Raw genomic sequence first — 15480 nt, forward strand, 5'->3', positions numbered from 1 at the left:
CTCTTATGCCTCGAGGGAGTTGGTGCCAACAAGAAATTCAATCAGAGTTAAACCAAGGCCCAAAATGAATTCAGGCAAAATTAGAGGTGCAGCAAAACTCAAAGGAAAGTCTAAGAAGGGGAAAGGGGATCAAAGAGATTCGTTAACTACAACTGACAGAGCACAGGATTTAGTATCAGGTTCAGATGCATATATTATTGAAAAAAGAGAACCCAGCATGACAGACCCGTCTTGTACAAGCATCAAAGCCAGTAAGTGGGTGATTATAACAGACGTTAAAAGTACACCACAGGTGGTCAACCCCAGAGTCTAATGAGGAAGGCAAGATCGGTACTAGTCACAACCACGCCACTGAGGGAAATTTCACCTGCAACAAGAGTTAAAGCACTCACAACAATGACCAACTAGAGCTCAAGTGTGGAAGGGACGGGCATAAACAGAAGCGAGGATGCCATATTGGTGTAATATTGGGGTGTTTTATTTCAACTGATGACTTGATATTTACAGGTGTCGTCGTTTTTCTGAAAAATTATGATAATGTACATTGGTAGGAATTCTTTTCCTATAAAAAGTAAAATATGCTGAAGTTCCTTCACTTTTTCTCTTCTCTGTTTTCTTCTCGGCATTCCTGTATCCTGGAGGGGGTCCCGAGAGGCTTGCAGAGAGGTAAAAAAACAAGGAAAAGGAGCGGTAAGTATGACTGTGATGACTTGTAATTAACTTTCACCACGCCCAAGTGGAGGAAACGGTGCCGGAGTGACTGAGAGGGAAGGTTTGAAGAGAAAGCAGAAAAAACAAAAAACCTTAATATACAGGAAACAAAATATATGTAGTTGTTGTGTTATGTTAGGTTAGAAAAACTTATATAGCGCACAGCTACCCGAAGGTGTCCCAGCACTTGCTACAGTCCTCCTAAGGTTTGGCCAGGGGAAATTAAAACAACCATGTTTTGAGCGCCTTCCTAAAAGCAAATATGTCATTGCAGTTTCTTAAGCCAACAGGAAGTTTATTCCAGGCCCTGGGTACCCCAACAGAAAAGCTTCTGCCTCCCCATCTAACTCTCTTAGAGGTGGGCACTACAGTTAGTTTAGCTCCCGATGAACGTAAGGATCTTCCGGGCACATACCACTGAAATTGTTGCTTCAGATAGAATGGGCCTATATCGTGAAGAGCTCGAAAAACCAAACAGAGTGATTTGAAAAGTATTCGCTTTTTAACCGGCAGCCAGTGAAGTTTTTTATTGAACTCGAGATGGAAGCAAATTTCGGAGTTCCCGTGAGCAAACTGGCAGCTGCATTCTGGAGCATCTGAAGTTTTTGTAAACTGCGCTCATGAATACTTAAGTAAAGGCTGTTTCAATAGTCAAGTCTTGACATGATCAAGGCCATAACCACTGTACGCTTGCAGTCGACCGGCAGAATTTTCCTCATGGTCCTGAGGAGGTAGCAGAGACCACGGCATTTACTTGATCACGCATGTCAAGGTGTTCATCTAGCACCACCCCCAGGTTCGTAACTTTTCTGGAGGGTACTGGAAGAGTCCACATGGCCTCAGGCCACCAGCTAGGGGTCCAGAGATTAACATTGTTCCCGAACCGAATCACCTCTGTTTTGCCAGCATTCAGTTTTAAACAGTTTTGCAACATCCAGTCTCCCACTGCCCCCATTCAATCGTGAAGCCTCTCACCCGTTGCCTCCTCCTGACCTGGTTGCAAGGAGATGACAATTTGAGTGTCATCGGCATAAGATGTTAAACCAAGATGTTGTGTGCCCCTTTTCAGGCTTTTCCATGACGTAATCATCAGCTTCCTTACATTCTCTTCCATACTCTTTATGAGAGGGGGAGGTGACTCGAAGCGGTGGAAAGATGTGGTTAACCAAATAATTAGATGAAGCCCAGGACAGCAGTGTGGTTGTAAGAGCTCTGTATCTCAACCCACCGCCCGATCTCCCAACCTTTACCCTCTTCCCGTATCAGGTACTGCCTCTTGACGAAACTCTCCAGAGTTGCGGCGGCTCCTGTGCGTCCTCTGGAGACCAACACTCTTCGCACCAAAAGTCTGGAATTTCCTCAGCTTTGGCGGCTATGGTGGTGGGCCTTCCCTGGCAACATCTTCTCCCAAGACATCGTCCCCGACAGCATATCTCTTGACGGTCTCCTTCTCAGTGGCTGTTTCTCCAGTGGCGACCTCCTTGGTGGCATCTTCCTCCTTTACTCCGCCTCCTCTGAGCATTGATTGGGCCTCCTGACGCACACCCTAGCTTCTTGATTGGCCTGACTGCTGGGTTGAGGTGTCCCCATCCTGTGGAATTGAATGACCTTCCATTCTCACTGTCTGATTCCTTTCCCAGCCCTCGTTGTCGTCATCAGGACCCAGGAAGAATGGAGACCACGGACACAAAGCAAGTCAGGGATCCGTGGGGGGGGGTCGGGGTGCCCTCCCTTGTCAAGGTTTCCACACAACTAACTCAAGGGAGCCAGTAATCCACCAAGAATGTCAATCAGCATATGGCCCAAATCTGACTGGCATAACCCTAGGTTATCAACATCAGCTCGTCGAGGCCCTTGTTCACAAGCAATCACAGTTGAGCTGGAGTCCATTTATGAAACCAATCATGCCACAAACAACGTCACAACAGCTATCCTACAAAATGGATCAGTCAGCATCCCGGCCCCATCAAGCAGTAACAGAGGGAACTCACGATGACCCAGTGCTTTAGCAGGACATCCTTTAAAGCATGTTTGCACTACCACAGTCACCACCTCAGTTATCACCACCCTACCAGTTTGACTAACTGCCAGCTCACAAACAAGAGTTTAAAATCCTGCTCTCCCTAATCAAACCCTTCAAGAAAGGAGTACTTATGGAAAAGGAAGTGCGTCAACCGAACAAAAATGAATCGCCTGCATTGGAGAGAAAAGGATAAACAATCGCCTATGCGACTCAATGGTGTCAGGAGAAATAACCCAAAAAAGTAAAATGACCTATCAAAACGGCCCTTGGTAAAGGCAACCGCCCACCCCCAAGACCCTTCTGTGTTGCATAACTTGCAAAACACTATGGAAGTAATTGGAACCAACACAACATATCACACAGACAAGCTCGACACGCTATTAAATGTCTTAGCAATTTACGTACAAGGGATAGAACAAAAGTTGCAGACCTTAAATACAATGATCACAAAAGTTCAACAGGAATGAGACATGATTTACCACACTTGTCACTGTCCCCTAATAGTAGACAAACTTGTAATGGTTCCAACCATAATAACAGAACTACTGGGGGAAGTCAAAGAAACCCTCACAAATACCGTACAGCCAGGGAGTGCCCTTCAAAAGCCGAAGGCAGCAGTAATCAAATGCCAGCACCAAATAACATCTCAAACAAAACCTTTAACCCTACACAAAGAAAACCTACAACTATAGTCGCCTCAAAGGCCGACACTAAACAAACGACTGGACCTTCAATAACTCCCCCAAAACAACAGACTCCAACTGGGAATGCAGAAGAACCCTCCCCAACAACTAGCTCACATCTCTCCCTCACAAAGAGGAAACGCAAATGCTTCAGGAAAGTGAGGAAGAGCAAAATGAAAAAATGGAGTACTCACACATCATTCACACAAAAGCAAACTTCCATCCACAACACCGATGAAAAAACAGCGAAAGAACTGTGTGCAGATAATATAAACACAGTCCCCAAAGCAACTGGCCGAACGATCAACTTGCATTCAGGCACTGAAGTGGCCACAGAACCAATCAGAAAACATCACCCATTATTAGAACGTACAACATATTTAAATGTCCAGACACTCATGTGGTAAAACAGACAACAGCACACATCGAATCAAAGATCAGCTCAAGCTTTACCCACGCACACACTCATCAACCCCTCACAGAACCAAAAGATCCTAGTAAAAAATACAAGTGACGAGGTCTTTTTAACCAGAGGCCTTCAAGAGATAGAACCTAGTAACGAAGATGCAGCCACAGGCAGGAGGCCAGTCATGACAGAGAGGTTCAACCAAGAAGACAGTCAGACAACCTTAAGAAGCTGAGGATCACCTCTGATAATGGACCTCCAAAGTACATCATCGTACTCTACCGGACAGCCCCCACAAGCATCAACAAACTTAGAGCTGGCCATCTTAGGCTTTTAGCAAGTTGTTGTATGATCAGTTCCACATTTTGTATCAACAACACTGTAATGAAATATTTTAAAATAGCATAATTGTTCTAATGAAATATAAGTATATATCTGGTTGTTCTCTATTCTGCTTTTTATGAATTTAAACAAAATCGAATAAAGCATATTTCTATTTCAGCTGTCAGTGGTCTTGGTTGGTTGTTGTCCTTGTGGACAGAGTTTTCCCTGGATTGGGGACAGAAGTCAGACCCAAGTGGTGGGATGGGCCATATCCCTTTGCTGACCATGATGGTACTGTCTTCCTACTGGGATGCATCTGTGAGCAAAGTAAAGTTAGGTGCTGCACAGAAGGGGTGAATCATGGGGAGAAGGGTTCCCCATGGGTCTCCTTAGTGGGCCTAGAAAGTATAGACAGAGGGATCCAACTGGGCTCTCAAAGGCATAGAACTGGAAAGTGCTGGTGCAGAAGTGGGCCATTGTCCATGGCCTATCACCCTAAACAGGGTAGTCCATCAAGGCATTGTTAGACCTTGCATCCCTAGCGTGATTCCCCTGTCTTTTTGCCTTTACCTCTTGTATTTTTGATGGTGTGCTGGACATTGTTTTTGCTGGTTTATGTACGTTGGGCACTTTACCGCTGCTGATCAGTGCTGAAGTGCAAGTGCTCTCTGTTTAAATTGTGATTATGATTGGTCTTTCCTCATTAGCATATTTGATTTACTGGTAAGTCCCTAGTAAAATGCCCTATGTGTGCCCAGGGCCTATAAATCAAATGCTACTGCTACAAGGGGGAGCGGTGGTGGTACAGAATACTGTTGAATATGTGGATGAGATTGAACAACAACTGGGAGCTAGAGAAAGCTATCTTCCCACATCTCAAGATCCAACTGGGGAAATCAGATTACTGATTGAGAAGCTGACGGATGAAGAAACCAAGGAAGGCTGTTTGAGTATGCCAGAGAAAGAGTTCTTGAATAACAAAAAAACAAGAATTTCGACAATATATACCCTCCCGAAGGTACACAAACGCCTGGAGAAACCACCGGGTAGGCCGATTGTTTCTGGCTGTGGTTCTGCTCTAGAACCCCTCAACAAATGTATTGATCATTTCCTGCAGCCCTGGGTGACAAAGACAAAATCATATGTGAGAGACATGATGCACATTATCCAGCTCCTTGAGGGCCAAGCGTTTGACTCCAAACCCCAATTACTAGTAACACTTGACGTCTCCTCTCTATATACATCTATACCGCAGGCCAAGGCACTTGATGTAGTAAGGACCATCTTGGATAAACGCCCAAGACCACATTGGATTCCAACAGACTTCTTGATTAGCATGCTGGAAATCGCCATGAAGAAGAACTATTTCATATTTAAAAACCAGTACTATTTCCAATGGAAAGGCTTGGCAATGGGTGCTACCTATGCCCCTAGCCTGGTGAACATCTTCATGGACAGTTATGAGGAGGAACATCTGTATAGCGACAGCAACCCATTTATCAACTCCATAGCAGTATGGAAACGCTATATCGATGATGTGGTGATGATTTGGACGGGTACTGCAGAAGAACTCAGAAACTTTGAACTATGGCTGAATTGCAGGACACAATACATCCAGTTCACCATGAACTTGAGCAATGAGGTCATTGACTTCTTGGACCTCACGTTCCGAGTGGACGAAGGTCTACTGTACTGCGACCTTTATTGCAAACCAGCGGAAATGAATTCGCTACTCAAATATGAGTCTAACCATCCCCGCAATCTGAGAGATAACTTGCCATATGGACAATACTTGCGATTGAGGAGGAATTATTCATGCAGAGAGGACTTCTTCAAGGAAGCAGACAGTCTCACCAAACGACTGAGGGACCGTGGATACCCAACAGGCCTGCTCAAGCGAGCGAAGAAGCGAGCATGGTACTGTCCCAGGGAGGAACTATTACAGCCCAAGGAGAAAAAGACTGGAACTGAAAACATTGTCTGTGTCACCACATTCAATTCGAAGAGCAATGGCATAAAGAAGATAATAAAGAAGTACTGGAATCTAGTGGCGGATGACCTCAAAACCACTGAACACCCCCTTTTCGCATTCAAAAGAGGCAGAAATATCAGAGACCATGTAGTCAAGGCCTACCTTGAACCACCTAAGCCACCTGACTTGAGAAATCAATTGGGTCTTCCTCCAATAATTGGACACCACATTTGTGGCTCTTGCAAAGCTTGTCCACTTACTGTCGAAGGGGCCATGTTTACACACAACAATCAAGTACACAAGTTGCCGGTGTTCACCAACTGCAACAGCACCAATGTAGTGTACATCATTATCTGTCCGTGCAATACACCCTATGTAGGGCAAACCACACAAAAGGTGAAAACACGCATTCTCCAACATATCAGTAGGATCAGGTGCAGAGTACAGGGAGCCCCTCTAGTGGAACACTTCATCACACACAGCCATCCTCCAGAGAGCATCAGATGGAGGGCACTTGAGAAAATCTGCCCACATCCCAGGGGTGGGTCAATAGCAGCTGCTTTGCACCTCAAAGGGTGCAGATGGATCCATTTCCTTAACTCGGTGGTGGCAGGCCTGAATGAGCATGAGGAAACTTCAAAACAACTGGGGCAGTTATAAAGGGTAACACCCTAGGCAGCCATTACACACACCATTGCACTTAACATAACCTTCCCTTCAGCATGACATGCTTGACAGTTACACAGCACGAATGATGTTATACAAGTTCATGCATTGTTAAGTTTCATGGTAACACATCCTACTTTGATGTGATTAAAAGTATACTATAAATTGTATGTATATGTTCCACGTGGTGTAATGTACCTTGTTAAACTGGCTCGCTTTTGTGGCTACTGATATCATATATGACGTGATTTTAATCTTAATTTAATTTATTTTGCACATCCCCCTTTGAGTAATCCACTGATCATAGCCACGTGACACAAAATGAGATCAAGAAATGTACTACAATATGATTCCTTACCACGAGATGCACATGTGTACTTCAAAATGCTTCCTTACTGCGTAAGGCTACTGTGATGTCCAAATGTCACTGGCGCACTCTAAGTGCAATTACCACGAGATGCACTTCAAAATGCTTCCTCACTGTGTAAGGCTACTGTGATGCCCTAATGTCACTGGCGCACTCTAGATACAATTAAGTTGGTATACACACAGCAGCTCGTTCCACAGAAAATCCTAGGCAAGGGAATTTTGGCACACCGAAATCACTACTAATCGATTCCCATAGTTGCTTAGCAACCGAGCTTCACCGGACCTAATGGCAGCGTGCATGCCGCCAGGCACGCCGTTTTAAGGATGACTGGTCACTCTTAGACAGTAGGATTCAACCACAGTGTTGTAGCAGGACTGATGCCTGCTCCTCCATTGCTGACTTAACCCACCCATCAATTTAGACCTCAAGTGAGCCACTGTAGTGCGTTATGTGCGTATACTTGGTAGAATTAACTTTCGGAAAGGTATCCACACTCCAGCGACCGTAACGCGCAGGCTGCATTTACTCGAACGCGGCCGAGTTTCGGAATCGATCAACCGGTACCACAATTGCATGATTAACACGGTGGGCTTATAACGTTGCACTGAGACTCTTTAGACACCTTATTATTCACATGGACACTATCATCTTAGTATAAACCTTGCGGGCGGTTGTATAACACGGCACCCAGCCTTTCTTGACACCATTATGCACTTGGACAATTCCCTCCGGTTTTAAACGTTGAGGGTCTACACGCTCAGGCACACTTTAGAAGCGGGTTCACCCATTCATTAGATGCAGCCCAATTTCCAATTACCTTGACCGGGCAACAGTATTAACGTAGATGCCTTCCTTCAAACCCTCCTACAGGGCAGTGATCACCGCGTTGCACTTGGCAGCTCAAATCGTTTTTAAACCCCCACATTGAGACACACCTTTTAACACCAAGACCATGCTGGGGTATGCTTGAAGGTTCTCTTGATCACGGGCACCATTTGATTTTAAGACTCACCTTGACTATGATCACGCAACGGAGTTTTTTAGTCGACCGGGTAGCGCTCCCCACTGACACACCGTACATCATTCTATCTTACAGCTAACCAATCACCAAGGTCCCTGCAGAATCTTCCAACAGGTGCCACTTATAGGAACACGTAGCCAGAATACTTTCTGGTCTGGACTAGGTGCGTGCTCCACCTTAGTCTCTTCCCTCCTTTTTACACACCGCTTACTTAAGCGTTCCACACGTCTGACATTCATCTGTCATTTTGTCCATAGGCTGCAACCAAATAACCTCCTCCCCCCCGCACCATGTCCTGATGAAGACCCATACTGACTACAGAAGGGAGCACACCGTGGGTCGAAACGTCGACGATAGAAACAAGGCTCAGACCAACCAGGGCCCTGCATACCAAGAGGGGCATTAGCAGCCAGCAGGTCTCACGGTTATGTGTCTGGCCTTAGCCCCATGGGAAGGGTGAAAGGTAGGACGTGTACTGGTGTGTTTTACATGTCCTGATGAGTAAAATACTGTCAATTTTGTTTTTCACTATTGCAAGGACTAGCATTTTCATAGCCTATTATTGGAGCAGTCTTGTACCATTTTACAAGTGTAAATTTCAATAGGGAACAGCTAGGGATTTTTATAATGTGCTCCCTGCTCTCAGAATTTAAAAATACATCTTTTAGCGAAGGTGGTTTTAAGTTGTGTGTTTTAAAATGCCACTTTTAGAAAGTAGGCATTTACTTGTCTAAACATTCTTTGCTTCTGCCTGCCTGTGAAATCAACTTCTGGTTTAGACTAACAGGGGCTGTTTGTGCTTTGACTCTGGACAGTCACACAAAGGGAGCGGAGGTGTGCCCCGCATATCCTGAAGGCCCATCACCAGGATGATGAATCTTCCTGGGTTAGAGTGGTGTGAAGAGTTGTCACTGACATCTGAATAGGACTGTGCCTGTTCTCTCACAATGCTGTGTCCACCCCCCTGGAGTGTGTCTGGATCAGAGACAGGCACGGCAGGAATTGAAAAGTCTTGCTTTGAAGTAGGCTTACTTCAAAAACCAAAAGACGTTTAAGTATTAGACCTAAAACACCAGACTTTGGAAAACTTCTGGATCAAAAGGAGGCTCTGCCATGACGAAGAGCTGAAAGGAGGAGTACTGCCCATTTGCTGTGTGTTGCTTTGCTGGGTTGGCTAACAGTTGCTGCTTTTGCTTCAGAGAGGAAAAGGACTGGACTTTGCTGTGTATCCTGCTTGAGAATTTTCTCCAAGGGCTTGTGTGTGCTTACCTCCTGTTAAGAAGTCTTAGGGCCATCAATGACTTCATCTGCAGAATCCTTGAACTCCACTGCTTGGAGTTTCGACCTGCCTTGTGGTGCCAATTCCAGTTCTGGGCCCTTAGAGGTTGTTTTGCTGCTTCTACTTGAAAATCTATGCATCGTGCTCCCAGCGCCTGTTTTCCTGAAACAGAACCTCCGTGTGGGGGAAGTTTCCACGCACCGCCGCCATGCAGCCAAAGAAATCAAAGCATCCGTTGTCTGTGGCTTTGGGAATCAACACAGAGCCTATTTCCCTGCTGCATTAACCTGCAGTGCCTGGATTTTCCAGGCATTGCACCTGTGTGCCAAGTCTGCATTGATGCTGGACTTCAGTAAGGAATCAAGGGCATGTGTCCGGAGAATCGATGCATCACCTCCCTGCCCAGAAGGAAATTGACACATCACCTCCCCTTGTAGTAGGAAAACAATGCACTACCTCCTCTCTCAGTAAGGAACTGACACACTACCTTCCCTGGAGCAAGGAACTGACACATCACCTTTCCTGCTAGTAAGGAGCTAACGCATCACCTTCCCTGCATGTAAGGGACGAAACCATCACTGTGTTTTCTGACGCTTCACCTACCCTGCACCTGTTTTCGTCTTGTGATTTTGACGCATCCAAGGTACTTTGTACAAAAAGTGATGCATCCAAAGTTTTGAATGGACTGAACTGTTTTTATTTTTTGTTGTCATATTTTGATATGTGTATGTTGGACTTTTGTCGTTTTTTGGTCTTGTTTGGTAAAGTCACTTTATTTTTCTAAACTGATTTGGTGTCCATTTGTAGTGTATTCACTATGTTACTGAGTGTGTTATGTAGAATTACTTTACACCAATTTCTCTGAGATAAGCCTGACTGCTCTTGCCAAGCTACCAAGAAGGGAAGCAGGGGTTATTTGGGTGTGCGATCCCCTTATCCTGACTAGGAGGAAGAGTCCCTACTTTGAAAGGGTGCAAGCCACTGCCAATTAGAGACCCACATATCTAACATGCATTGATTAGTCTACCCTGGTTTTAGGCTAGGGGGTGGGGGCTGTGTTGGTTACGGCCCTTTTTTCAGGGTCACCCCAAATCTTTTGCCTTCCTCCTCTTTTTTCTGACCTATTTTAGTTGGCTTTAGGACTCGGTGCTCTTTTTCAATGCTAACCAGTCCTAAAGCGCTTGTGCTATCTACTTAAAAAATGAGGTAACAATGGTTTATCAACATATGGTGTATTTAATTTAATTGCAAGTCCCTACAAAAGTGCACTGCATGTGTCCATGGCCTGTAAATTGAATGCTACTAGTGGGCCTGCAGTCACCAACCATGTGCTTGAGCTCACCTACCCCCCTCCCCACACTAATGATTGCAACCAACCACTATTACTTTAGACCACCATAAAAAAAATTAAACAACTGCTTGGAATGGTTTGCTCGGAGCGCACAAAACTAATCCTAATAACAGAGTAACCAATGTCACTGAACTAGACATTAACGTGGGTTCCGGAATAGTGTGCTGCATGGCGCAAGGCGCTTCAACGCCTCATCAGGGGTAGTAAGCGCTCTATAACTACAATTACAATTACAAAACTGAGCTCAGGGGCACTGTGCACAATGCAATGCTTCCCAACTTCTGTGCTTGTTTTAAATTCTTTGCCCAAGTTCCTTCTTTCCCCTTCCACTCACCACTTCTCCGTGTTGCTAACACCCCTCCCTGTCTTCTGTGCTTGTTTACAGGGTATCCATCAAATTTTCCATATTAAAATCGGGGTACCCCTTCACTCTTAATCAATGCCCCACATTATGCTCCCTTTTCTTATGATTCAACTCTCCCTAACTAAGCGATATAGATAATCCATGGTCCATCCTTTAACATGCATGTTTATTATTTAAGCATGCTGATTCTCCCTATTTATTCACTGATTGCTGCTTCATCCGCACAGGCAGTGCGTAATCATGACGGAAGGCAAAGGGTTAACCCACTTCAGAGCTGGCCATTGCGATGTCAGCAAGCGACTTGCAAAATACTTTAAAACAGTGCTTTAAATGGGCCGGTACTCACCGGTACTGAGTACCGGCACTTCCGAATTTTTTTGCCGTCAGTACCGGCACTTCTCTGTAGCCAGGGAGAGTAACGGTACCCTGATACACGGCAGGGCAGTCTCGGTTTCTCTGCTCCAGTGCAGGGCAGAGGCCGCTCTGCCTCCGAGGAGCTTGTGATTAACTTGGCTGAAATATCCTTTTACAGAGTTGCTGGTGAAGATTCCAGCACCACCCATTTAATTGACCCCAAACTGTAGGGGGGTGAGAGGTTTGTGTCACGCTGTGATTAACAGGGCAGGGTCTTTAGTCACACCCTGCACTGTCAATCAGGTGCGCAGCGACCATTCGGGAGAAAGTGCCATCATGACTTTCATTTTGTGTTATGAGTTAATCTGTGTTTTTTGACATAAACACATTTCTCATGGGTTTTAATATGTGCTGCAACTAGTACAGAAGTCTCTATGTATGATGTTATTTTGCCCTTAGCCCCGCCCACTTGCCACACCTCTATTGTAATGAGTACCTGCACTTATTTTTCCCCATTTAAAGCACTGCTTTAAAACAGAAACAAATGTCTGTTTTACGTCGCCGTCTTTGCAAGGCGCGCCGCGTGACTTTGCGTATTTGACAATGCAAACACGGAGCTTAGAGAGTTAATATAAACGTAACAACAAATGGCTCTGCTCCTGGGCTGAATGTAGCCAGGCATTCAGCTTCAACGAGAACCCCTCGCCGTGCCTCTATTGTGTGTGCGGGTTCTTTCGAAAACAGTTTCACGCATCTGACCCCAGGTCCGGATACTGTTGCCAAAATGGCCATCATCGCGCAGAACAGCCTTTACTGAAATTGAAGATCCTGCCACGATGTATAGATGAATCACTAACGAAATCGTTTTCAAATTGTCATACTTTTTTGTCTCTATTTCCTTAAACATAATGAGTTCGATGTTTATTGTGTTTTTTTACTTCACTAAGGGTGACTACAGACCTGCAAGATAATAATGTTTTGGTTTGAGGACTTCCTCATACATAGAAAGCGCTATAACCGCATCCGAGCGCTTTTTTTTATGTCACTTTCAGCCATACTGAACATTAGATGTTCTGCTAGAGAACATGGCAAAAAACAGTCGCATTAACAGGGCGGATTGCCTGTGCTTAATTTGAGCCAGTGGTTTCCAGTGCTCAGCACCGGCACTTAATTGGTTTCCAGTGCTGGGCACCAGCACGTAATCGTCAACTCTTCACTTGTGACAGTCTGCCACATGGTGGCCTGCTCATCTATTTTAGAGATGAGCAGAACAACAGTTGTATATGGGTACAATCAGGGCTTTAAGTGGGCCGGGTCTCACCGGGTCTGAGCACCGGCAGTTTTTTTTAAGGGGGCTCTGTTTTGTGCCCTGGCACAGGTGGTCTTCCGGACTGCAGTGACAGCAGGCATATCGATGTGGATGTGCCCGTGGTGAGCGTTGTAGACGAAGGGAAATCCGTTAAAGAGAGTCATTTTCTCTCTGGATTTCCCTTTGAAACTCAGGAGCCGCAACATTGGTGTGGTATCACCTGGGCTTTAACTGGAAGTGTTTCCAATATTATATGCAAGCCATAGTTGCTGCTTATTTATCTTATGCAACTGGCAACCATTGACAAAGCCAATAGTCCTGACTTGTATGTATGATGGGACTTGTATCATATATCTGGACGCAATGACAGGAACACTAAAGTTCAAGTCGGGCGGCACACGGTGCTAAACACAGATTTTGTGTGTTTAGGCCACGCCCTTAATAACATTGACCACGCCCCTTTGAGAGACACCCCCCCCAGTTTTTTCATCCCACTTAAAGACCTGGGAACAATATACATTAAAATTACTAATACTTGCATGATGCCAGTGCTCTAAACCAGAAGGCCACTGTAGCACGCACAACCCATCGCCCCTCTCATAGCTGCCAAAACAACTACTAACCATCTCTCTCACCTGCAATTCCGACAGTTCTGATTATTCCACGTCCCCAAAGCTAAAGGCAGCTATGAGAGGGGCGATGGGTGGTGCATGCTACAGTGGCCTTCTGGTCAGAGCACTGGCCCTTATTTCACAAATTCAGCAGTGCCGATAGCTCAGACATTGCCGAGACGAACTGGCGTTTCCAATGCTTGTTCTATTTATGTTCTGCCGCTCTTAAGTCTTTGTTTTCTTCGCTGTGACTTGCAAGCTGTCCCCAGGCGACCTTGTAAAATGCAGCCAGCAGAAGACGTGGGCGAATTTAACGCTAGTGTATACATTTAGCAGAACTCAAAAACGTACCATTTCGAAGGCAGGCGCATGTAAACGTACTTTATTGTATACTTATCTGTACACGGTTATTTAAAAGCATGGCGAACTACTAGAAAGAGAAATAGCAGCCGCGCAGGTGAAAATATAGAAAAATGCGTTCTAAACACCTCTAAACTCAACTCGTTCGGGACCAGAACAATACAGAAGCTAAAAACAAAACGAAAACTATATGATAAAGTGCACGTTCGAGCCAGTACAATGGTGAGTAATAAGAACCGGTCCTATGCAAAAACTTAAAATGAATTAGTCACGATGGCCACTTCGATTCATGAAATATATTTAATATTTTACATACCCTTATTTTTTCAAAACGACAAATATGGCGTTATTTACGTGTATTTGGAAGTCGGTGCCCGAATATTCAATCAAACGGCCAACTACGTATTTAAGAAAGAACTGTACGCCCAGAAGCGAGTAGTGAGTCTAAAGAGCAAAGGTAATTTAAAAAAATTATTCAGATGCGCAGCACTTACATTAAACCCAGTTTGCATAAACATCAAGCACTTCGGCAGCCTAGCTTGGTATTTCAGTTAACGCATTCCATGTAATGTGGACATTCGTTCTTCTTATTCTTATCTGAATTATCGCTGGTGATCAAAATGTTTTGCTTACTTTTCCCGAAGTCGCCATGATGTATCCAATCCGATCGTGATGCGGGAACCGTAGGCTGTCTGCAGACACTACTTGCCACGCGACCTACAACTGGGACCTCGTTCAGTTCGGCCTTTGTATGTTTATTGAAGAAGCCAAAGTCAGATACCAGGCGCGTGACTCCTAAGCCCCGCCCTTATCAAATGCAGGAAAAAAAAGATGACGGAAAGAGACACTGAGCTAGATGTGTGAACAATAGTAAAAGCGACTCCCAAATGGCGTTTTTTTACCAATCACTATTTGATAATCACGCTCACCAATGTACAAAGGGGTCATGTGTCCCCTATTGCTTAATTAGTGATTCATAGTGGGAGTGCTTTAAATGGAAAAAAATAAGTGCAGGTACTCACCAAAAGGAGCAGTGGGCGGAGTTTAGTGCGGGCACAAGGGTGCTAAGGAGGAACAAGGGGCGGGGTTAGCCTTTTTTTTACGGTGCCAAGGTTGTATGCATTGTTTGAATGTGGAATGTACCCCTCCATTAGTTATCTCACAAATAACTATATATATGACTTACTAATAAGTGTTTATTACTATCCAAATAACTTTTCTTTTTTTTAGCAACTTTAAATTAAGAAAGTATTGAGGCAAAAACAGCAAGTTCTAAATATATGCCTTCTTGTTTGCAGTCAGGCCCTTGCTGCAGGTTCATAACTCACTAAGCTATAATACAGGGATGTTAACTTTTGACCTGCAGGTAACACAAGGCTCCCTCTATGCAACAAAAAAAGTAATCAACTAAGCTATCTACATGAAACAACTAATCTGTGATTTACACGTTGCATGCTGTGCTTTCCAGCAGACACATTGATCCTCTATGCAATATTATGGTGAGTTAAACCTTTGATTAGAATGTACACAGATCTTTCAAGCAAGTGCATTAACCTCCAGAGTTATCCACTTTATTGCTACTTATGATGCCCCAGGTTCACTCACTTATTTTCTGGTTCTCATGATTGGTGAAGGCGCAACTGCAAAAAGCGAGGAATTCATCAGGCAGTCTTTTC

At 44.7% G+C, this 15480-nt stretch overlaps 1 protein-coding gene across 2 annotated transcripts in view; it reads right to left on the minus strand.

Annotated features, from left to right (window-relative positions):
- The window catches only part of LOC146866271 (alcohol dehydrogenase 1-like), a 306192-nt gene extending 291455 nt beyond the window's left edge, over positions 1 to 14737 (minus strand). Inside the window, exon 1 of one of the 2 annotated variants that reach the window (XR_014970817.1) lies at positions 14438 to 14557. Coding sequence is in view for 1 of the 2 variants with exons in the window: in XM_085635185.1 (XP_085491311.1) it covers positions 14438 to 14455 (18 nt within the window). In the remaining variant the exon portion in view is untranslated. Of the gene's footprint in view, positions 1 to 14437 lie in introns of both variants that reach the window. The other variant, XM_085635185.1, reaches the window with a different exon arrangement.
- Positions 14738 to 15480: the final 743 nt, after the last annotated feature.

This window comes from Triturus cristatus, chromosome 2_1, assembly GCF_964204655.1.
Source record: "Triturus cristatus chromosome 2_1, aTriCri1.1, whole genome shotgun sequence".
Lineage (NCBI taxonomy): Eukaryota > Metazoa > Chordata > Amphibia > Caudata > Salamandridae > Triturus > Triturus cristatus.